The sequence below is a fragment of the Egretta garzetta genome, unplaced genomic scaffold, assembly GCF_000687185.1.
Source record: "Egretta garzetta isolate BGI_Z169 unplaced genomic scaffold, ASM68718v1 scaffold223, whole genome shotgun sequence".
NCBI lineage: Eukaryota > Metazoa > Chordata > Aves > Pelecaniformes > Ardeidae > Egretta > Egretta garzetta.
The window spans coordinates 97,596-120,438 of record NW_009259033.1 but is presented as its reverse complement, the minus strand read 5'-3'; the positions used below and the strand labels follow the sequence as shown (position 1 = coordinate 120,438).

Here is a 22,843-nt window from a genome sequence, read left to right as displayed (position 1 = left end):
GGGGGGGGTGGGGGTGGGCCCCGGGAGGTGCCCTTTGCTGGGGGTGAGCTATGCTTCTCCTGCCCTGATTTATTGGTGCCCTTACACCGGGGTGATTCCATCCACTGTGCCCTGGGGAATCCTGACGGGCGGGACAGGGGGGTTCTGATGTGCCCCGCTCGCCCAGGCCCCCACCCCCTGGTGCCTTACAGCCCGTGGGGTCTGCTTTATTACTGTGTCTAACCGAGAAGCACTGTTCAGACGAGCAAGCATGCCTTGGTACGAGGTGGAGGGTAGAACGGGTGAGCCGGGTGATTGCAGTGTCTTTGTGGGTAAAGTTCTCCCTATAAGAGGACACTTTTTTTCCCCCCAGGCTTTATGAACGGTAGGGATGGGGACTGGCTGATGCTGTTCTTGCAAAAGAATGATGGTTTTCTGGTCTGTTATAAGGAATAATTTTGTTAGACTGACTCTGTAACAAACAGTGGGGTTGCAGTGTGCTAAATAGCTGCTACTGGTTTGTCGACACAGAGCCACAGGCTTCACCACCCGTTCTGATATTGGCCCTGCGCGTGATGCCAACGACCCTGTGGATGATCGCCATGCTCCGCCGGGGAAGAGAACTGTTGGGGATCAAATGAAAAAGAATCAGACAGCTGATGATGATGATGAAGATTTGAACGACACCAATTATGATGAGGTGATGAGATTTTTTTTCATCATCCTGGAGATGTTTTTCCCCAAGGGGAAGAGGAGTCTTTAGCTCCCTGCTCTCTTGCTATGAAAAACCCCACATTAGCTGAGGTTTCAAGGCTGGAATTTCCTGTAGCTTGCTAGCAGCACTTCCTTTTTTCCTTTTTCTTTTTTTTTTTTTTAAATTGAGACCTCGTTATGCATAATGGCACGGTGCTTGCAGATTTTTGTTGTGGCGTTGGTCCATGTATTGTGGCCTAATTATCTATACAGAGCCCTGAGAGTCTTGGGAAGAGATCCATAAATAAAATATTAGTTTAAGTATTTTGGGAGATACATTTTGTATTCTCCTGCACAAATGATATCTAAGCTTCTATGCTCTGACATATATTTGACTTTACGTGGCCTGTGTAGTCTCTTCTGTTTAAATCCCACTTTGGTTAGTTAAATGCTGTGGTGGTGGTGTTGTTTGCTTTCAGTGGTTTAAAAAAACAAAGAGTGGTTAATGGAAGAAAATAGCCTTTCTATCCTGGGATCTCATTTACTGCTTAATAGATGTAATTTTGAAAGAGAAGAGATTTTGAAGGAGTTTTGCTTTTGAAATGGTGGTGGAGAATAAACACTAGGGGTGGTAGGAGAAGGCTGCTTCTATTTAGGGATGTGTTAGTCTGATGCAGTGTTGTTAGAAATGGCCTGCTTGTGCATTTTCGTTGTTCTGGGTAACTGTTGGCTGTAGCAGGAACATAACAGGAGCTTTAAACTGACGATACTGCTTTTTTTTTTTTTTTTCCTCTTCCACCCCCCCCAAATTCTTAGTTCAATGGGTATGCTGGGAGCCTGTTCTCAAGCGGTCCCTATGAAAAAGACGATGAGGAAGCAGATGCTATTTATGCAGCTTTGGATAAGAGGATGGATGAACGCAGAAAAGAAAGAAGGTAGGATAAATGACAGTGCTGGCATGGAGTGTTTTCCAGTTAGTTTGTGCTTTAGAGGTTTCCTCTACCTCTTCCATTTTCCAGTTCAGGTTTTGTCCTTGTCTCCTGGGTACGTTTGCAGAAGCATACGCCCCCCTTTTTTTTTTGTTTTAATGCTGTACCTTTGACCCTGTGGCCCCCAGTTTTAAGGACAATGGGTATTTTGCACAGCTTGCTCTGAGAGTTGATGTGGGTGAATTACTTTGCTGTAGTTAATTAAGGTCTGCTGTAGTTCATTAAGATGTTGTGGGGAGATGCCGAGTGACTGGTTTTGACACGTCACGTGCTGCACAGCACACTGGAAATTGTTAGAAAAGTCTACAGGTAAGAGGATGTTAAAGACTGAAGTTCACTTGGTTGGAGACACCTGTTTTTACACTATAATGCTGTCTTATTTGATGAGACATCTCTGTTATGTTGATAATCTAAGCTTGGGAAAAGTGGAGGGGGGGGGGATTATACCTTAGCTCTGATCAAACACATTTTTCTGTAATATCAACACTGTTTAAAGACTTGCCACGTGTTACTTTGAACATAATCTCAGTACTCCTTTTCCTAAGGGAACAACGAGAAAAAGAGGAAATAGAAAAATACCGTATGGAACGACCCAAAATTCAGCAGCAGTTCTCAGACCTGAAAGTAAGAGAAAAAATGTTGCCTGAAATGTGATTTTTATCTTCCTGAGATGTGGGCAATAGATGTATGTTCTGCATTTATTTGTTCAGCTTTTGTGTGTTAGCAAACAAGTACTTTGTTGTTCTCCAGATTCAAATTCCTTTCTGTTGGAAAAACAAGTGAACGACCACGAAGCTGGCAGCTGGTGGTGTGGCAGCTCTTCCTGGTTTGAATACCTGCAGTTTAATTTTCAGTCAGTTGGAGCTGCATGGTTACAGACAATGTAATTGGTAGTGCTGATTTAAACCCAGGCAGTGATGGAATCTGCCATAAGTGATAAAGCAACGTTGTCGCTACCGACGGCAGCATTCGGAGTTGCACTCAGCTGGTGGAAGTGGGTGTTTATAAGCTCCTTTGTAGGGATATGGGAGAATACAGTGATTCTGCCTGTTGAGCGCTTCTCTTGCATTTCACAAGGTAGTGAAATTCATGCAAGTTTTGATACCAGGCTTTTGTTTTGTGCTTTATCGTGGCTTCATGTCAGTTCTTGAGAAGGTGCTACACTTCTGTCTTTGAGGGACTGATAACTTGTTGGCGGTGGACTAGCAGTTGAGCAGGATCTCCTGACTCTATCTTCTTTTTACGTAAAATGTATTGTTTAAGCTATTGTGTAATGATTAGTAAGAAACCACTCAATGCTGCAGGCACTGAGATTAATCTGAATATTTGTAGCACTGAGTTAAATAACAAAATTGATTTGGAATCTCAGTCTGGACTAAAACCAAATTCTAATTAAATGCATCTAATTCTTTTGTACGTTGGCTTAGAAAAAAACTGACCGTTGAACTTCAAGTGTTTAATTGATCTTGAATTCTTTCAAGAAAAAAAAACCTATTAAGGAATTAGAGCAGTTAAAAAGAACAAATTTCTACAGCAAATAACGATGACAACAACTGTTTGAACAGCGGAAGCTAGCAGAGGTCACAGAAGAAGAGTGGCTGAGTATTCCAGAAGTTGGTGATGCCAGGAACAAGCGCCAGAGGAATCCTCGTTACGAGAAGCTGACTCCTGTACCCGACAGCTTCTTTGCAAAGCATTTACAGTCAGGGGAGAATCACACTTCCGTGGACCCACGCCAAACGGTGAGTACGCAAGCAAACCTGACGAAGATGCAATCCGTACTGTATAATTAGAGACGAGGGTTAAACTGGGTGTTCATTAGTGGGATTTGGTGAGGGGCGGGGAGGAAGATGCTTGACCAAAACACTTGGTGTAGTTTGTGAGTCTGTCAAGGGAATTGCTGGATGTTAAATTCCTGTGCTTGCCAGAGCCTTTCAGTACATACCGACTGCCAGAGAAAGCTCAGGGATAGACAGGGGAAGATTGGTTCTTGTGTTGAAAATGGAAGAAAGTGTTTCTTTTCCTTTTCTCTGGCTGAGGAATGGTGATAATGAGTTTTGATGAGCATAACCAACACCTGTTTCTGTTACAACAACATTTTCCAAAAATTGACAGAAAATAAAGTTCAGTACCCTGGAGCAGTTGTATTAAAAATTATTTGCCTTAAGGTCAGCTGAAAATGAACTAATTTAGCTTGTTACTATGTGCCCGCAGGCTACTGTGGTTGTACAGTTACAGGAGAAGCTGACTGCCCCTGAACTGGCAGCAGATGTCCATGGGACTTCTTTGTACTTATCCTTGTTTAAATGTGCTAGGTTTAGATGCTTGTGCTCAAATTCTTTTCACTTTCTCGTTACTTATTTCACTGACTTGACTGAACTTGAGTAATTACCTACAGATTTGCAAAACCTGTATGAGAAATGTTCTGTGATTCAGGGGAGCCGCTGTTTCAGAAGTACCTATGGGGTTTTGTCATCTCTGTCCTGTAGCCACTGGAGACCAGCAGATCAGCCAACAGCCTCAATTATTTTTGAAGTCTCAGAAGAGATTTTAGGAATGTATTTCTCTTGCTCTTCTTTTTAGCAATTTGGAGGATTGAATACTCCGTATCCAGGGGGCTTGAATACTCCATACCCAGGAGGAATGACACCAGGCTTAATGACACCTGGGACAGGCGAATTGGATATGAGGAAGATTGGCCAAGCCAGGAACACCTTGATGGATATGAGGTTAAGCCAGGTAAGGATGCTGGAAGGCAGGATCTATCACAGGTACACCTGGGGTTGGTGGTGTGCTGCTATTTAAGACCTAGTTTTAGACAAATCTTTCATTCTCTTGGGTGTTAGAAGGAACAGCTCAGCTGTGAAATAACTTTGTACTCCTCCTCCCCAAATCTCGTGCCCTCTGCGCTGATAGAATTTCCTGAGAAATAACAGTTTGTCCCTGGAAGTCTTGGTGTGTATGGGAGAACAGGCGGAGAACAGTTGTACCAGAGGTGGACTTCAGGCAAACAGCACTGGCAGTGGTACCAAGGGAAGCATATCTTCTAGGCTTTCTAGGGATGCGGGACAAAATGCTGAAAAATACTCCTCTTAAATTGTTGTTTGACATCTGTTCTTTTTTCATTGATTTTTCCATCTAAATCTGGTTTAAACTAAAGAGGTGGGCTCTAGCTGGCAAGGCTGCAAGACCTGCTGGTGACTGAAAGCCAAGCTGCTTGTTTTCTGGATTTTCAGTGGTACTAAATTTTTAACGTTCAAATTGTGTATTTTAGAAGTGGGGAAAAAAGCCAATAAGCAAGGCTTTGTGTTTTCCTCCTTCCTTGGTTTTGGTGACAGATGACTGTCTAGGTTTCTTGTATAGATGCAGTGGTTTTTCCAGTCTTTAATGTGTGCAGGCAGACTGTGGGGCTAGAAATGGTCATTTCAGTAGCGCTGACTTGACTTTCCCAGGTGTCGGACTCTGTGAGTGGCCAGACTGTAGTGGACCCGAAAGGATATTTGACAGACTTGAATTCGATGATTCCCACGCACGGAGGAGATATCAAGTAAGTTTAAGAAGGATTAACTGATTTATCCTCTTAGTAGTGGCTGTGATCCTGCGTATAAATGGAAATCTGTCTGAGCGGGTGGCTTTCAGCTAGCGTTTGATTTGTAAAAGATGCTAGGTGAGTTTTTGAGGATGAATTCTCTTTAACATGAGATTTGGTTTAGTCTTTCAACTGATACATTTAGCATCTGACCTGGGTGCATCAACTGTGAGGATTGTTTCTATTCTATCCCTGGACTAACACACTGGAGTGATGGCAGAGCGTGCCTGCCTGCCAGCCAGGAAATAACCTGGTTAATTGTACCTGTGTACTGCTAATTTAGGCTTGTTCGACCACTTCTGAAAAACTCTTAACTCTTTTGACACTTGCTTCATAAAGAGTTGCCGTTTAAGTCAAAGCGATACATGCGAATGTCGATGCTAATACTTGACTTAAATCAACGCTTGTGCTTATCAGCTTCTGACTGCAAGTGCCCAGCTGTAATTCCTAAAAACCTTACTTAAATACTTAACTGGTTTTCACTGTGATCTCGCTGTGGTAGTGTGTATTTGTAAGCTTGTTTTGGTAGTATGTAACTTCTGTCACCAGTGTGGAAACATTTTAGGTCACAGTTACTGTGCTTCTGAGTGTGGCTGTCAAGAACTGACTGTAAAGCTGATCCAGGAGAATTGTTTGCTAGCGTGCTGAAAATTTTCCTGCCTGTCTTTCCTTTTCCTTTAGTGATATCAAGAAAGCCCGTTTGCTCCTGAAATCTGTACGAGAGACCAATCCTCATCATCCGCCAGCCTGGATAGCGTCAGCCCGACTGGAGGAGGTGACTGGCAAACTCCAAGTGGCTCGAAACCTCATCATGAAAGGAACAGAGATGTGCCCCAAGGTCAGAATTGCTTTGCTTCCCTCCTAATCCTTGCAGGACAGTAGGAACAGGTTGTAGTTACGAGCAGCAGCATCTCTCTGTTAAGCTTGTGTCAGGCTATATCTGATACAGCTTCACTATCTGCAGTATTAAAAGAACACATTTAGCTAGAAGCTCTCATTTTAAATTCTTCTTTTTGATGTAGAGAAAGATTGTTTCTTTTTCCTGCAGAGTGAAGATGTCTGGTTAGAAGCTGCTCGGCTTCAGCCTGGGGATACAGCCAAAGCTGTTGTGGCCCAAGCTGTCCGCCACCTTCCACAGTCTGTCCGAATCTATATAAGAGCCGCCGAGCTGGAGACAGATATCCGTGCAAAGAAACGTGTCCTTAGGAAAGGTGAGAGTTCCGCAGGGTCAGGGAACAAAGTCTGAGCCTCCTTCTGTTTGAATTGCATTGTAGGTTGTTCAAGATGTGTCCATAAGTTTAAGTGGTTTTTTTTTTTGTTGTTTTTTTTTTTTGGGATCCTTGGTGAAAATCCGGTTGTTAGTAATGTGTGCCTGAATGGTGGAACTTGCTGCTGCTGAGCCAAAAAGTAGAGTTGTTTAAGAGTTTGTAAACTGTCTTTCAGCAGAAGGCTGCTGTTACTGAGCAATTGCAAAATGACTTTTCGCTTACCAAAGCCAATTCCAACTTGATCGCAGTTAGATAGGTGGATGAAAGCAATTAAAAAATGATGCTCTAAGGAGAAAAGGGTGTTTTAAGTGTCACCTTGTGATACATTTTGGTAAATGCTGGACTTTGTGTTTGGGTTCCAACTTGTCTGTAATCTGTTAGAGACCACAGCAATTCCTGGTGGAGGAGGTTGAGAGGCCTCAGGGTTCTCATCTCGTTGAGCCTGGGGGGCCTTGGGGTTTGCTTTATTTACTGTACCAAGTTCTGTGTTCTTGACAAACAGCTTTTGTGGTGCTTACCTAAAACCTTACATCTTCTGTTGCATTGCACTTGGAGGTTTTCCTCTTTTGTGGAATTGCTGTCTTTTCCAAACAGTGATCTCTGTAATGGCAGTTTGTTGTGTTGTCCTGAACCCAGGTCTTCCTCAACAGGTTCATAGTATTGATTCTCTGATTACTGTAAGTTACTGTGCCTGTATCAGTAGAGGTTAGATCCTTCACGACTATTGAATTGTGTCAGTTATATCTCCTGGCTTTAACCTAGACAGGGAAAAGGGTTTGGGTTTAATACATTTACCAAATCATTGTAGTATTGAATGGCTTGGCTTTAAAGGAAGTAAATTGCCTCCTGCCTCTCACTATTGCGTGTAAAATTGCACATCTCTGGTGAAATGACCTCTTACTGCGTATGGATGGAAGGCACTTAAAGGTTCCTGGTTTTGAAGTCCTAAGAGTTCAGATATTAACTATTCAGTAGCTTTTTTTTAAAAAATTTTCATTGGGTAAGCAGTGCAGTGCGCGGTAAAGCATCGCTCCTGTGACACTGTGTGTCCTTCTCCAGAGCAATAGTAGATGCTGAACAGAAAAACACTTTTATGTGAGCAGAATTAGATTTCTGAGTCCAGCTCTGGTAGGAGAGCATCTTGTGTGAAAGCAGTGACTTACGCATTAAATACTGAGCTTTGCTTTAAACGTTGTATTTGTGAAGAGAAAAACATCTCGCTTTGGTTTTTGAAACCACCTACTTAATCTCTGACACAAAGCTGTTAGTGGAATAGAACACGATGTATCATTCTCTTTTCAATTTCTGCCCGTTAAGAGCTTCACAGTGCTCCTCTGCTGCCTAAGGAACATGAGTAATGTGATGCTTGGAGCTGTTTGTAGGTACAGCCTTAAGATAAGTGGCAGTTTAACCCGTTACCTCTCCTAAAATAAAAAAGACTGGCTGCCAGGTAATGCCACTGAAGTGTGATCTTTCATAATGTGTTTCTCTCGTCTGTTGGCTGTGTGCATTCCTACCATCCAGCAGAACCCGGGGAGCTTTTAAAGCCCCTCTCTGACTGGAGAGCCAGCAAGCTGAGTGTTTAAAATGCATCCTGAGGTGTAAAAATCGAATGCTCTATCTATAAAAACACGTTCTGTCCTGCTGAGTGATGCTTTCGGCTCTTGCAGGCTGATGTTATTCACTTAAATTCTTCAGAAAAATCTCTTGCTGCTGCAGACTTGAGGAGAAACAGTTAATGCCCGAATCCCCAGTGCATGCTGCTTGTAAATGCTCTGTGTATTTCTGTAGAGCTGGGATGTGATTTAAGTTGAGGCTCAGCAGCGTGCTCCTGCCTTTGCAGCAGTGCTTAAAGGAACAGCCTGGCCTAGAAGCCTAGCTAGGTTCAAAGTGGGTTTAGATGCTTCTTCCCACCCGTTTCTGTGGTCCTGCAATTACGCTCACTTTATTGAAGAAGGATGCGCTCACTCCTCCGATGCTATAGCATGTTTGGGTACAATCACCACGGAAGCAATGAAACTGCTACTGCAATGCAGCTAACACTAGTAATCTGTGATGTAAGTTGTAGTGACAAAAAGCTAAAAAAAAAACCCCAAACCCTTTAGTTTCTCAATGTGTCGTTAAGATACAAGGTTATGAAGAGACAGACTGAGAAGAGCTGCTGTTTAGACTTTAATGTTTCAGACAGCGCATGGGGACAGTCCGCAGAGAATGCGGTTTCTACCAGCAGTAGCTGACTCTTGGACAAGATTAAGGCAGGCTCAATGACTCTTAATTAGATGGAGCCCATACTGGATTGCTGAAAGAACGCTGGATTCAGTAGCTTAGGGTGTTAGCGTCAGCAATACCTTTAAGCTTTTATGCATCCTCCTGTTTTGTTTTTGCATAGCGGGCCAGTAATTTTTTGGGAAGCTAAACTGGGATCCATTAAACTGTCAGGAGATGCCTACGGGAAAATTAAATTGTGAAGGGACAGTTTCAACATCTAAGGAGCAAGGTTGTGTTATTAGTTAGTATTGAAGATGGTCCTTTTTTATGAAGGGAGACCCAGCATGATTAGGCTACCCACTTTTGAGGATCCTACGTATACTCATTTGCTGAGCCTGGAGGTGTTTTACTGAAGAGGATGCAATTCCAGCTTGTACAGGGGAAAAAAACCCTTGTTTCTCCAAAAGCTGTTTCCAAGGAAAATTGCTAAATAAGTTTTTTTTATTTTGCAATTTTAAGTTCTCATTGTTGAAGCAAATATAAGTACAGCTCCCTCCCTTCTCCCTTTCAGGAAATTTCACCTGTAGTAGGACAAAGCCTTTAATGTATCATCTTTAAAAAATACAGTTCTCTTTGGTGAACTACTTTGTCATGATTGACATAATTGTTTTGTGCCTCTAGCCCTTGAGCATGTTCCAAACTCGGTGCGTTTGTGGAAAGCAGCCGTGGAGCTGGAAGAACCCGAGGATGCCAGGATCATGCTGAGTCGGGCTGTGGAGTGCTGTCCGACTAGCGTTGAAGTAAGTTTTTTAAAAAGTGGAATAAAGCAACCCTCTACACACCACTTTAGGTTGGCAGTAGAGCTTTGAAAACAAAAGGCAGAGTGTATGAGTTTTCTGCTGCGCACTTTATGCCACAGTGAGAAGGATGTGATGAGTAGTGGACTCTGCTTTTTTTTTTTTTTTTTCCCCCAGAGTTAATTGTCTGGTGGTCATTATGCCTCATTTTCCTGTGTAATTGTTGCGTTAGTTATGCCAGTGTACTGCTGTGCCTGCTGTAGCCAATTAGCCATGTTCACATTCATGTTTAGTGCCTTGACAGTTGTGAAAACAAGCATACATGTAGCCTGGGGAATCTAAAATAAAGTTGCTCATTTCTGGAACGCTGAATCAGAGAGCTAATATTCAGCTGTTTAAAAGGTGATGCAGACAGAAAATACGAGTGCAGCAGCCCAGCAAACGGAGAGGATATCTTGAGGTGATTAGGACTGAGCTTTACAGACTCTGTTTCTACTATTTCCCCATTGGTATTCTGCAGCCTGCTTATGCTACTTGAGGACAATTGCCAACTAGTAGCAAACAGCATAAAGCTGCTTATCTTTTTGGGCCAAACCTGCCGTACGGCAGTGTTGTCATCTCCTTGTTCTAATCTAAAATACATCTTTTGTTACTCTGCAGCTGTGGCTTGCGCTGGCAAGGCTGGAGACATATGAGAATGCTCGTAAAGTCCTTAACAAAGCCCGTGAGAATATTCCAACGGATCGTCACATCTGGATTACTGCTGCCAAACTGGAGGAAGCCAATGGAAACACCCAGATGGTGGAGAAAATCATTGACAGAGCCATCACATCTCTTAGGGCTAACGGTGTGGAAATCAACAGAGAGCAATGGATACAGGTATTTGCTTGGTTTTGGTTAAGAGACCCGGATGAACTTTTCGAGTTCTGTTTTGAAGGCTATTGATGCAAGATACTGTAGGATAGAGTAATTTTGCACTAGGCTTATCAGTGGAGATCCCCATGAAAATACAGGAGGTGAGACTAAAAAGCTGAGGAGAGCCAAGGCCGTAGTTAGGTGATACTCTGGGGTAACGTTGTGTGCGTTGAGCTGAGGAATGTTTGGTTTCCTTCTGTCTTGGAAGATAACCAGCTGAAGCAGCTGCTGCCTTAAGTAGGACAGAGGCTTTAAGCCTCCAGTGAAGGATTTATGTATGTTTTACGTATATCTCTTTTGGCTTAAAAGGTATCTGTTTGCCAAAGGAGCTTTTGTCAGATAGTGTTGTGAGAAGTCAGTACAAATACTGCATGTGCAGCAGGCAAGGGATACTCTGTTAGTGCTTTATTGGCTTGTGGTCCTGAGGCTGCGCAAAGCAGTCACAGCTGACACGTGGAACTGGGGTGTATGATGATGTTTACAAAATGCAACCTCTGTGGAGGTTCATCCCAGGTCGTATTTTTCATGTTCTGTACTAGAAAAGCAGCAAAATGTTGTAGGGGTTTCCAGGGTTTTGGTCCCATTCAAAAGCTGTGGTGCTTAATTTTTCTTGAGTTAGTAAGACACTTCAAAGGCTATTGCCATCTAAATGGCTTGATGTTCAGGTTAAAAGAACCTCTTTCCTCCGGAATATGTACTTTCTTTAAGCATAAGTCTTTAAACCAGTTTACTACTAAAATCGCTTACAGCAGGTCAAGGCAGCAAAATGTTCTTGGCACGCTGCTTAAAAGAGTATTGATAATGAACAAAGTATTCCATATTAAACGGATATCCTTGTTAACATCTAAAAGAATTACAACTTTCTTTACAGCAGTAAAACAATTAAAGGTTAGTTTCAACTTCTGTTTAAAAAAAACCCACCACCACAGCCTCTGCATCATTGTCTTCTCGAGTTCCTTTTCAGTACCAGGACTGTTCCGTTTCTGTTATCTGATCAGAGGCCTTTTTAACAAGTTTAAGCAAGACACGCTTGGCTTTCTGAAAGCTTTCTATGCCAGAAAACTTCACATATGCTCTGGTGAGAGAGCCTTTGCACCTTTAACTTAACATGGTTGAGGGTGTATTCATTTTAAATGCAGTTATTGCTCAGCTCTTATTGAGACTTAAGAATCAGCCCAAAGCTGAAGGGACATCAGTAGTTTTGACATTAGGATTCTGCCTTCTTAAATTCTTGTAGTTTTTTTATTGGCCAGGCCCCTGCTTGGCCCAGCCCAGGGCAGGTCAGTGGAGCTGTAAGAGGAGACTTTTCAGGCTGGAGAGGTCACACTTTGTCACACTTATTCCTTTTCAGTGGGCACAGTTGACATGCTCTGTTTCTTAACCAACTTCTGGTTGATTCCGTGTACAACTACAGCACCTTCCTTGTGGGTGTAGGCTCACTGGTTAGTGTCAAGATACGTTTGAGTAATAAGATATTTTTAATGTGGCAGTGACCCACAATGTCTCTGTGTTTGCTCATGAGGAGTTGCTGTTGTGGAATCTTAAGTTCTTGCGCCGATTTCTCAAAATGAGCAGGGCTTTACTCTTGTTTCTAGGATGCCGAGGAATGTGATAAAGCTGGGAGTGTGGCCACGTGCCAGGCAATCATGCGAGCTGTGATTGGGATTGGGATTGAGGAAGAAGATCGGAAACATACCTGGATGGAAGACGCAGACAGTGTATGTCCAGCTGTGGTTTTTTGATTTTTTGGTTGGGGTTTTTTGTTTGTTTTTTAATTGGAGGAAATGGAACTGGAGCCTGGGAAATGACTTATTTAATTGGTGGAAGTAGATGCAACTCCCACAACATTTACCTGCATTTGGCCAGTCTGCCTCTTGGCAGGTTATTCTATCATAGAGCTTTTTCAGATTTGAATTTTTACTAAGCAAAAAGCTGCTATTGTGATAGATTGGTTGCTGGGGCTTTTGGTTTGGGTTTTGTGTGTGTGTGATATCAACAGGTTGAGGTCTGGTTAAAGGAACTGGGAGCTGAGTTTCATGGCACAAACATTGCAGCTCAAGAGTTAATCTAAAACTGACAGGGGAGTGGGTAAAAGTTTTACCAGGCTTTCTTTGCTCTAGGGGAGTAGTTTGAACATGCACTAAAAGCTAAATTATATTTCAGCATGAGAAATGTCCACGTCACTGGCCTTGAATTGGGTTTACAGCAGTAGGGGGGCATATGCTCTGGCGCTTATAGGTTTGCCTGTAAAAAAAACAAAGTGCAAACACAAGAGCATTTACGATGCCTTGCTAATTTTTCAAGCTAGCTTGTGTGTCAGTTCCAGTGAAAGGCTCTGATAGAGGGACACTTGAAAATTTCTTCCCTGCATCCTTATAAAAAGCTGATAGTACCTGTTCTGTTCCATGTAACGCCCTGATTCACGTATTACTCTGAGTTAGAGTTCTGTGTTGAATTATGGATGAGTAATTCTTTCTTACACTTGATTTCAGTGCAACCCTAAACCGGCTTAATTCTGATCTGTTTTTCCTTAGTGTGTTGCACATAATGCTCTGGAGTGTGCCCGAGCGATTTATGCCTATGCCTTGCAAGTTTTCCCGAGCAAGAAGAGTGTGTGGCTGCGAGCAGCGTACTTTGAAAAGAACCATGGAACGAGGTATGTGTGCTGCATGATCCTTGGGTGGAGGGGTTCTTCGTTGTTACAGGGTGGTAGATGGGGGAGGAAGAAAAGCTACAAGATGATCCCTGAAGAGGTGTGTTGCACGCGCAGAGTTAGTTCAACTAGCGGAAACTTGCTGGCGTTGTTTGTGGGTTTGACCTTCCTTGTTATTGTCGTGGTCGGAACGTCTTTGGTTTTTATGAAGTCATAAAAAGCTTTCTGGCAATAGGGATTACTTGGTTAAAATAGCTATGAATAGGCAAGGTAGGGACAGTCATCCTTGAGAAAGCATTTCTAGAAAAATTTGGGAATACAAATCACCTAGAAATACAGCATGTGTTTAATTTAATTTTTGTAGATAAACTACTTCGTCACTGAAGTTGTCCGAGCATCTCTGGCATTTTCTGAGTGAACATACTGTGAACGTGTATCGCATTCTGTGTTAGGATTGGCGATATGCTGTCACAGTTCGGGCCCCTTATTTTGAAGTTTATTTGTAAAGCTTTACACATCTGAAACTTTCTGCCTGAAGTTTAGAATGAGGCAAAGAATCTATGCAGCAGACCGCTTACGCCTGTGGAATCAGCCTTATTAAAGCCAACAAGGCTGTTGTGTGAAAGTGACTGCAGATGCCAAGTTCTGCCTTGTTCAGGCCTTATTTTTTTTAGAACAAGTATGTCTTTGCTTTTGATGTTGTTCTCCCATGTTTCTCAGTGGTGGCTGTCTATTTAAAGCCCCTTGTTCTACCTGAAAAGTGTATTCTTCAGATGAGGAAAAAAAAAATGCAGTAAGATCAAGCCAGCTTCATCTAATAATTCTGAAAAGCTTCCTGTCTCAGTTCCTACTAGGGTTTGTTAAGAAGAATGGCTCTTTCCAAGACAAATGAGCTGTTTGTGTGCAAGGTCTTTCCGCAGAGGCTATCAAACAAAGGTGTCTGAACAATGAGCCGTTTGTGGAGTGCTGATTTCAGAACCCTTGTGAAAAAAGACCCCACCCTTTCCTTGTTATGAAACAACTTCTCAAGGTTTACAACTTTGGACTTTGCAACAATATTTATAACATTGAGTGATAGTGGAAATGGTGTGTGTGAGAGCTTGCCTTTGGCAGTATTTTGAGTGACTGTAACTTGCTCTTTCTTGTCTCAGAGAATCCTTGGAGGCTCTTTTGCAGAGAGCTGTTGCTCACTGTCCCAAAGCAGAAGTGCTCTGGCTCATGGGAGCCAAATCGAAGTGGCTGGCAGGAGATGTGCCAGCAGCCAGAAGCATTTTGGCCCTGGCTTTCCAGGTGGGTATGTTAGACTTGTGTGATGGTGTTAAGTACAACCGGAAAAGAACACAGAGTAGGCTTTTTCTGTCAACACCTGCTTTCTGCTGCCTTTCAAAATGGTGGGGGCTTCTGCTGTTCTTTGATTCTTTTATGTGGCAAAATGTTCTCCTGTAAAATAGCGGCAAGCTGGAAGCAAGAGTGTATTACTACTCTTTTACTAGTACCACACCAGGTTCCGAGTTCACAAACCATTAATTTTACTACTGTCGCTCCCACCAACCACAGTCATGGGTCAGAATCCCCTTGTGTTCCTCAGTATAAAGGGTAGTGGTCTGCCCTGGTTAATGAGGTTACTGCGTTACTTATGGCTTGGACCAGATCCACTAATCCACAGCACAACGAAGGGAATTGTCTGCTGGATGCTGAAACAAAGATGGGCAGAGCGATACAATTCTAACACCGGGAATTGAGGCTTGAAAACTAAGCGATAGCAAAACCAACTGACAGGTCCTGAGATGGAAGGTAAAAGATATTTACTTCCTAAATTTGTTCTTGGTGCTTTTTGTTACCGTGCTGAAGACTTCGACGTGGTTGCCACTCAGACAACTTTTATTGGAGGAGTGTTCACAGACCTCAGTTGGGAATTCAAGCTTCAGTTCTTTTGCTCGGGGATAATAAAATTAGGGTCTCGTTGTGGCAGACCCTGTGATCTTTTCAGTATTTAAACTGAAAGTTCAGAAGATCAAGCATTAATGCTTTTCAACAACTGAGAAGCATCCAACTTCTAAACTGGCACATATCTTTGTGTTGCGCATCTGTTCTGGAGAATTTCTATAAACTTCAAAGGTCAAAGAAGATTGGGAGGAGCTTGAACTGAAAAAAAAAAATGCTAGTGCGGATTGACAAAGCTCTGATTTCAATTTTAATCTGGATCAAACGAAGGATTAAATCTGCTGTTGATTCACTGTGTGCATTTGTCTGTCATTTTATGTTCTTGCAGGCCAACCCCAACAGCGAGGAGATCTGGCTGGCTGCCGTGAAGCTCGAGTCAGAAAACAATGAATATGAAAGAGCAAGGAGGCTGCTGGCAAAAGCTCGAAGCAGTGCCCCTACTGCAAGGGTAAGGATGTGTGAAGGGTGGAGAGGCTGAGACCTCTCTGGGCCACGGGGGAGTTGAGGCGGAAGGAGGAGTTCCTTCAGTTCTGCGGCCTCGGTGATTGACCAGATGGCTCCCTGCCATTGCCTTTTGCAGGCATGTGGCCGCTTTGCTGCAGCGCTTCTCCAGCGAATTGCGACACAAAATCACGGCATGATGGGAAAAAAAGGCTAAGATCAAGTGAAGGGTTTCAGTTTTTTTTACACAAATGGCAAAAGTCAGGAAATTCCCAGTTTACAGCTGTTTGTATAATGTTCGTGTTGCATAAAAACATGTCTTGGAAAAGAGAGACAGAAAATACTTTCACAGAAGACTCACTTATGCTCGCTGTGCTAAAGACAGCTCTGGTCGGGTTTGTTGTTTCAAGTTGCACTCTTCTGTTTAGAGTTACTTCTGGTATGATAAACTTTGTCGATTTTCAGTTCATATAGAACCATTTTAACTTGTCCAAGTAAAAGAAAAATGAGTTTGTTTTCCCCTCTGCTTCTCCCCTCCCCAAATTTGTGCTTCATCCTAGATCTTTCACATTGTCCTCTTCTTTTGTCAGTCCAGGAGCTTCTCTCTGGCTGGCAGCTGGGGCTGAAGCTCTGGTCTCAGACTCGATGCCTCTTGCGAAGTCATAGTGTGGGAGTTTGGGAACACGGAGGACAGGGATCAAAGAGGAGTGAAACAGCCTTTGGTCTATAATGTGTTTCTCGCAGCTGTAATTGCCATGTGTAGCTAAAATAAAAGGCATTTGGGGGCAGAAAAGTATATGTACCAGTTTGTGATTAGCAGAGTAACAGTTGCAATGTGAAGCCATAAGTTAGAATAGGTGGTCTTGGTAGCTCGGATCTAAGGAGATCAGATTATGCTGATGAAGCAGGCTCCAATTTGCTAATTGGTTGTGCCCTTAAAGCTGTCTTCTTTGTACAAATATTGTACAAATGTCAATGCTATGCTAATAGGTGAGATATCGATTGATTGCACTGTTCCAGCTCCTGTAATATGTGCATTTACCTTTCTCATTGTTATCTGTTCCCACTATTATTTAACCCTGGCATTTATTTATTTATTTTTCTTTAAACTGTAGCTGATCAATAACATTCTAATGAATGTATGAAAGTGGGAACCCACTGCATTGGTGGAGTAATGGGTTTTCAATGGCTGCTAGTGATAAAACAGCTCTGGTTTGTTCCCAGGTCTTCATGAAGTCTGTGAAGTTAGAATGGGTGCTTGGGAACATTGCTGCAGCCCAGGAGCTTTGTGAGGAAGCCCTGAAGCACTACGAGGACTTCCCCAAACTGTGGATGATGAAGGGACAAATTGAGGAACAAAAGGAGCTGGTAGAGAAAGCACGGGAGGCTTATAACCAAGGGGTAAGATGTATGTTATTGCTTTGTGCTTCTGGCGTGGAGAGATGTCTGTCATGGAATCAAAATGGAGAGGGCTCTGTCCCAGACAAACGGAAGAGATGATTTCTGTTTTCTCTGTTGTTGGTTAAAACAATAACAGAACAAAAAAATTAGGACCTTGAAATAAGCCGCAAGAATGTCTCTTACCCAGTATCCATATGCAAAATTCACTCTCTTGCTTGAGAGAGTTTGCTCTATGCTTGACTCCTCACTGGTAGGAAAAGTCATGGCACAGTAATTCTCTAAGACCTGTAAAGACTGAAAGCAGAACTCTTAAGAGAAAAGCCTCCTAACGAGCATTTAGATACACACAGTGAAAGGAGGTGGCCTACAGAGCGCTCCTGTCTCTCTTAAGTGGTGTCCTTGGGTATGAATGTTTCTGAAACTCGTCAGCCGTGAAAGTAATAGGGAAGCAGGTTTCTGCCAATCTCATATCCTAACGACATTCCGGCCTTCAAAGGCAGTCTGTTTCCTGCACACTCTCTTGCTGTGGTTTGGTTATGGATAAGAGCCCTCCATTTCCAGATGGAGCACAGACTGTAGATGTATTAAGGGAGTTAGTTGTGTTCTTTCTCTTGCTACTGGGACAGCTCAGTCATAGTTGATGTAATCAGCCATTTTGGGTATAGGGGAAACTTGACTTCTGTAACTGTTCTGTGCAGTAAGACTAACTAGGAGAAATTTGAGTGATTTAATTAACTTTGTCTCTCTTCTAAAATCTCCAGGAGGATGTAGGGAGGGAAGTTCTTTTCTGTAGGGGTATTATTTTTTTTTTTTTTTAAATGTACATATTGCCATATTATTTTTTTTTTCTTCAAACAGTTGAAAAAGTGCCCCCATTCCATACCCCTGTGGCTTTTGCTGTCCAGGCTGGAGGAGAAGGTTGGGCAGTTGACTAGAGCCAGAGCCATCTTGGAAAAGTCTCGCCTCAAGAATCCAAAGAATCCAGATCTCTGGTGAGTTGTGTGGAGGTGAACTGAATTTGGGCTAAAAAGCCAATGCATTCTTCAGGCCAGCTATTTTATATCTTCTCAGCCATTTGAACCTGGAACTTATAACCATGCCCATCCTAGAGTTTCTTCTAGACTAACAGCTTTTTCTGAGTACCAGAAATGCTTTGCTGATCCTGGCTAGTATGTAGCTACTCTAAGGAGCTGGGCACTAGTTATTTCTTTACCAATAGTTGTAGTGCACAGAGCATGAAAACCCATAGTCTCTTTTTCACATGGTTTTGGATCTAGGCCATTGTAGAATAAAGGTCATGGTGGGAGGATGTCAGTCACCTACACACATTCAGAACATGGGCGGATGTTTGCAATTTCCAGTGACCCTCATGTGACTTGCTATTTGTTTCCGCATAATGAATATGTTGTTGTAAATATCATCACTGAGTCTCTTCCTTACCAGGTTAGAGTCTGTGAGATTAGAGTACAGAGCTGGGTTAAAGAATATTGCGAATACTCTGATGGCCAAGGCATTGCAAGAATGCCCCAATTCAGGTGAGCTGGATCTCATTTTTTTCTTAAATGTGGTTGTTTTGCCCAGTTGATAAAGGGGCGTCTTTTTCCCAGATGTCCTTTCTGGCCAGGTCTCAAGATACTATGTTTTAGAGAGGTGTCTGCAAATGAAATGTTGGGGGTCTTTGTGAATAATGCCAGCTGCTGTCTCGCACCAGAGAGGTCACAGGTTGGCGTTCGTTCCCTTCCGCTGCGGTATCCAGTATATTATTGGGTCTGTTGTCCACAGTTTGTTCCGAGGTTTCCTGGGAAAGCATCTTGGATATGGGTGGCTTTTCTCTGAAGCGGGTAGAAGTCTGCCAAGGTTTAAAGCTGAAGAAAGACTCTCAAGTGTTTGTAGTTAGGAAGTTTAGTGGAAAAAGAATTGGATTTTCCCTGTCTCGTTGGAGTACAGCTGGCCATAGGAGACTTCCCGTTGTTGGTTTGCCTGCGCTGGTTGCGCTACTAGCTGTGTGCTGAATAACTTGTGCTGGCAGCAAATTTCGGTCATGCTTAGGGGATCGTGTACCATAAATGTTCAGTCCTGGGTTTTGATTATTGTAACTCATTTAAGAAAAGGCTAATAGGACATATAATGTTAAGTCAATTGGTTCTAACCAGCAGTGGAAACATTTGCCTCTTGGGATGGGAGGAGAAAGTGCATAACGCTTCCCTATTTTTTGGCAGAATTGTGGGAAGGCTTGATTATTTAAACATGTTGACATCTTTGGAGAGAAGATGTCACATAACTACAAAATGTACTAGTCTACTGCAGGGTAAGCCTTTTGAGCTTGCCTTCAGGCTAGGTTTTGAAAGGTGTTTAACTGGCGGCTGCTTAAGTCCCAGTGAAATAATTGGGAATTAAGTGACTTTTATGACATGATAAACTCATTGCAAGCTGCTCACCATGCGACAAAACAATACCACCCAAGTCCCACTTTGTTTTGTGAATGACCTAATGCTTAATGAGTGTTTGCCACCACAGGATTTTTTACAGAATCTGCCTGTTGCTATGGAAATGGGCAGCAAGATCTCTTTTTTTTTTTTTTTTTTTTTTTTTTTTTTTTTGAATAAAATTGCTTCCAACTCTTATCTTAAAACTCTACAAGCCAGAATAAAAGTCTGCGGGAATTAGCTCGTTGGACACCCACAGTCGTGTAAACCAGAGACTTGCACCCATCGATTGCTGAATTGATTCCCAGTTGCTTATGGCTGATGTAGGCAGGCTGCACAAGGAGTAAAATTGAAATATAATGGTGCTTGTGTCCTCAGCAGGCCTGAAAGTAGAGGCCTGACAAATGTGGCTTGACCTGATACATATAAAGAGCAAGAAGAGACGAGTTCTGCTACAGTCTGTCACTGCAGTCATCAAAGCTTGTGTATATCCCTGTGGTGCAGTTTATGGGAAGCGAGAGCGCTTTGATAGAGTCCTGGCAGACACGAGCTTTCAGGCTTTGCTTTGAAGTGATCAGCAGGTATGGTTGGCTGACAGGAGAAACTGAAGATTTCATGCTCCTCTGAGCATAATTCCTTTCTTGCTTTTGGCAGTGACAGGAACTAGGGATTAAACCCGGCTTTCCTGGACCCGCTGTGTCCTTCATCGTATGTGTGGAGAGCCAGCATCAATAAGACTCTGGCGCTCTCTGGCACCCTTGAAACCACTTCCAAACGGTGTACTTTTCCCTGTCTGGGACTTCTGCCACTGCAGTTTCCCATTCAGACAAATGGATATCTTTCACTTCTGAAACGCCGAGTTGCCCTCCCCTGTCCCACTGCTTGCAGTGTCTCATCTGAAAGGCGTGGGCTCTGGGTTAGCGCACACCAGTGTAGGGAGTGCTGAAGCTGCAGCGGGGTTATGGCACACAGACATTCAGAACCGAAGGTCCAGCGTGGTGGCTAAAAATTCAGAGTCCTGAATGAAGTATCCATGCGGAAAGATTGACCTGGGATGAGGTTGGGGCATGGATAACCACCAGGGTGGGGACAGCAGTGCTGCTTGTGGTAGAGAGCGCTGGCCTGATGGCAGGATGGGGAGGGTTAATCTTGGAAATAACGCTAAACAATCTTCCTACTTGACTTGATTAAGGAATCCTGTGGTCAGAGGCAATTTTCCTTGAAGCGCGACCGCAACGAAAGACCAAGAGTGTGGATGCTCTCAAGAAGTGTGAACATGACCCACATGTCCTGCTGGCTGTGGCCAAGTGAGTTCCTGCGCTTGATGTAGTAAAAAATACCACTTTCTGTGTGTGGCTGCATCCATCATGAAACATCGCACTTGAGCATGACCATATGATTCTGGCTGCAGCAGCTCTAATAAGCCTCAAAGCAAGCAGCAGCTCTCAAGCTGTCTCCTAGTAACTGTGCAAATATCTCCCTTGATTCAAAGCAGGGGGTGCCAACCTGCCCTCGAGCAGTTCTGGTGGGCCCGGGACAGTGGCACAGACAACAATACGTTCACACGGAGTCCTTTTCCAGTGCTGGGTATTGGCGCTCTGAAAATTGCTATCTTTGTGTCCCTTGAAAGGGATTTCAGTGTGCTTTCATGAACTGGGCTTGATTAAGTTTTTTTTAGGATACGTTTTAAGCATTTGTGAAAATAACCAGCAAAAATTGTCCCTATTTTTCAATTTTTATGTGGCTGACTGTGTGTTCTTCCTCTCTTTTTTTTTTTCCTCTCTATCTAGATTTTGTCAGATTTTTTTTTAAATCCTGAGCTAAATTCTGTGCTGTTGTATTCTTCTAGCCTCCTGAAATCCTGCTAGATCAGTTTTCTTCAGTTGTGGCCCTTCCTGGAATGCAGACTCCCAGTTACGCTGTAGTTTGCTTCTCTGAAATGGGAAGATGGTGTACTAGGAATTGTTGTCTTGTCTAGATCGAGTTGTGAGGCTTCCAGTGATGGCAAACCGCTATCAGAATTGACTCACGCCATAGCCTTGCTGCTCTCATGTGCAAATGGCTCTACAGCAGTCGTGATTGGAACAGACTTCCTTTTCTTCCTTTGCGAATACCAGAAGAGGTTAATGCAGGAAGCATTTTGCCCAAACAGTTGCCCAATTCTTTCACAACTCTCTTTTATAAGCCAAAGAAAACTGTAGGATACACTCCAGTGACTGCAATGCTGGGTTCTGCCAGATAATGACAGCTGACTTGTTCAGCTTTAGCAGCAAGTGAGAAAAATGTTAACTTTTGCTTTATGGGAACTGCTTCCAGGCCCCTTCTGGTGCAACCTCAGACAGTTTAGCAGCTAATCCCAACACAAACAGCTTCCACCTCCCATCACGACGTGCATGTAGGCACCGTAATGCCATAGCATCACACATCCATGAAAAACTTGGGTTAAATGCGCTGCTGAAAATGGCCACGGCCTGCAGGTGTTGAGCCTCTGCTATCACCATTCATGCTCTTAAATCTCAGTTTATTTAACACGGAACAATCAAGAGTATTATAGGGCTTAAAAACAATCACATAAGCTGTATAATTTTATGACTGGCTAAGCTCTTTATGAGGGATGGCCGTCTGATTTGATAAAGACCTTACTAGCTCAAATGAACTCTTTAACGCAAAGGAGTGAAACCGGGAGACTGTTGACTCAGCTGGTTAATTACTGGGGAGAAATTTCAGAATGCACGAGTACCTTTGTGAAATGGCAGCAGTCGGGGTGGGTGCCAGGCTGGGATTTTGAGCGTGGAAGCTTACGTGCTCGCCTTCTCTTGTAAAGTGGAGCTGACGAGGTAGCTCTGCTCCGCTAGAGCAGGATGTGAACGTGTGACCGCACAGGGCCATGGCTCCAGGAACCTGCATGTGATGTTCAGCTTTTAAAAGTAATTTAATTGTTTGCTAAAATCAACTTGAAATCTGCAGAAATTGGAGGAGGGGAAGTAGATGTAGGCATATGATTCTGTCTCTTTCTACACCAAATCTGGAACAGCAAAATTAAGCAACTGAGTTAACAAAGATTGAACTCGGAGAGCGCTAACTTCTCGTCTCGTGGTGTCTGTCTCTTCCCGGGGCTAAGTTAACCCGCTTCACGGGGCGGGGGGAGAGTGGAGAGGAAGCCCTGGATGTTCTTTTTGGTCCTCTCGTATCTCTTCCCAGGGGAAGGACAGTCAGCAGATACCTACAGGGTCTGCTGTTTCCTTCTTGGGAGAGCAAAGAACTGAAATCTCTGTAGAGCTTTCAAGTTGGAGTGCTTGCAGATTGGCGCGTTCCTCTGAAGAGGCTTTTTGTCGACTCACTTTTGCTGTTCTCAACAGGCTGTTCTGGAGCGAGCGTAAAATAACCAAGGCCAGAGAGTGGTTCCACCGAACAGTGAAGATCGACTCTGACCTGGGGGATGCCTGGGCTTTCTTTTACAAATTTGAGCTCCAGCACGGCACAGAGGTGAGCGTGTGCCTGGGAGCTGGGGAAGGCAGCAGTGACTCCAGTCGGCAGGTG

The 22,843-nt window shown here is 43.4% G+C and overlaps 1 protein-coding gene across 1 annotated transcript in view; it reads left to right on the top strand.

Moving 5' to 3' along the window:
* Nucleotides 1–22,843, top strand: part of PRPF6 (pre-mRNA processing factor 6) — a 34,562-nt gene that overhangs the window by 9,625 nt on the left and 2,094 nt on the right. The window contains exons 3-21 of the mRNA XM_035890369.1: nt 511–679; nt 1,489–1,607; nt 2,207–2,285; nt 3,227–3,403; nt 4,245–4,400; nt 5,114–5,208; nt 5,932–6,088; nt 6,299–6,461; nt 9,408–9,526; nt 10,184–10,402; nt 12,034–12,156; nt 12,973–13,094; nt 14,243–14,381; nt 15,364–15,483; nt 16,701–16,877; nt 17,736–17,869; nt 18,321–18,412; nt 20,496–20,610; nt 22,663–22,789. Of these exons, the coding sequence (XP_035746262.1) occupies nt 511–679; nt 1,489–1,607; nt 2,207–2,285; nt 3,227–3,403; nt 4,245–4,400; nt 5,114–5,208; nt 5,932–6,088; nt 6,299–6,461; nt 9,408–9,526; nt 10,184–10,402; nt 12,034–12,156; nt 12,973–13,094; nt 14,243–14,381; nt 15,364–15,483; nt 16,701–16,877; nt 17,736–17,869; nt 18,321–18,412; nt 20,496–20,610; nt 22,663–22,789 (2,602 nt within the window). The remainder of the gene's footprint in view (nt 1–510; nt 680–1,488; nt 1,608–2,206; nt 2,286–3,226; nt 3,404–4,244; nt 4,401–5,113; nt 5,209–5,931; nt 6,089–6,298; nt 6,462–9,407; nt 9,527–10,183; nt 10,403–12,033; nt 12,157–12,972; nt 13,095–14,242; nt 14,382–15,363; nt 15,484–16,700; nt 16,878–17,735; nt 17,870–18,320; nt 18,413–20,495; nt 20,611–22,662; nt 22,790–22,843) is intronic.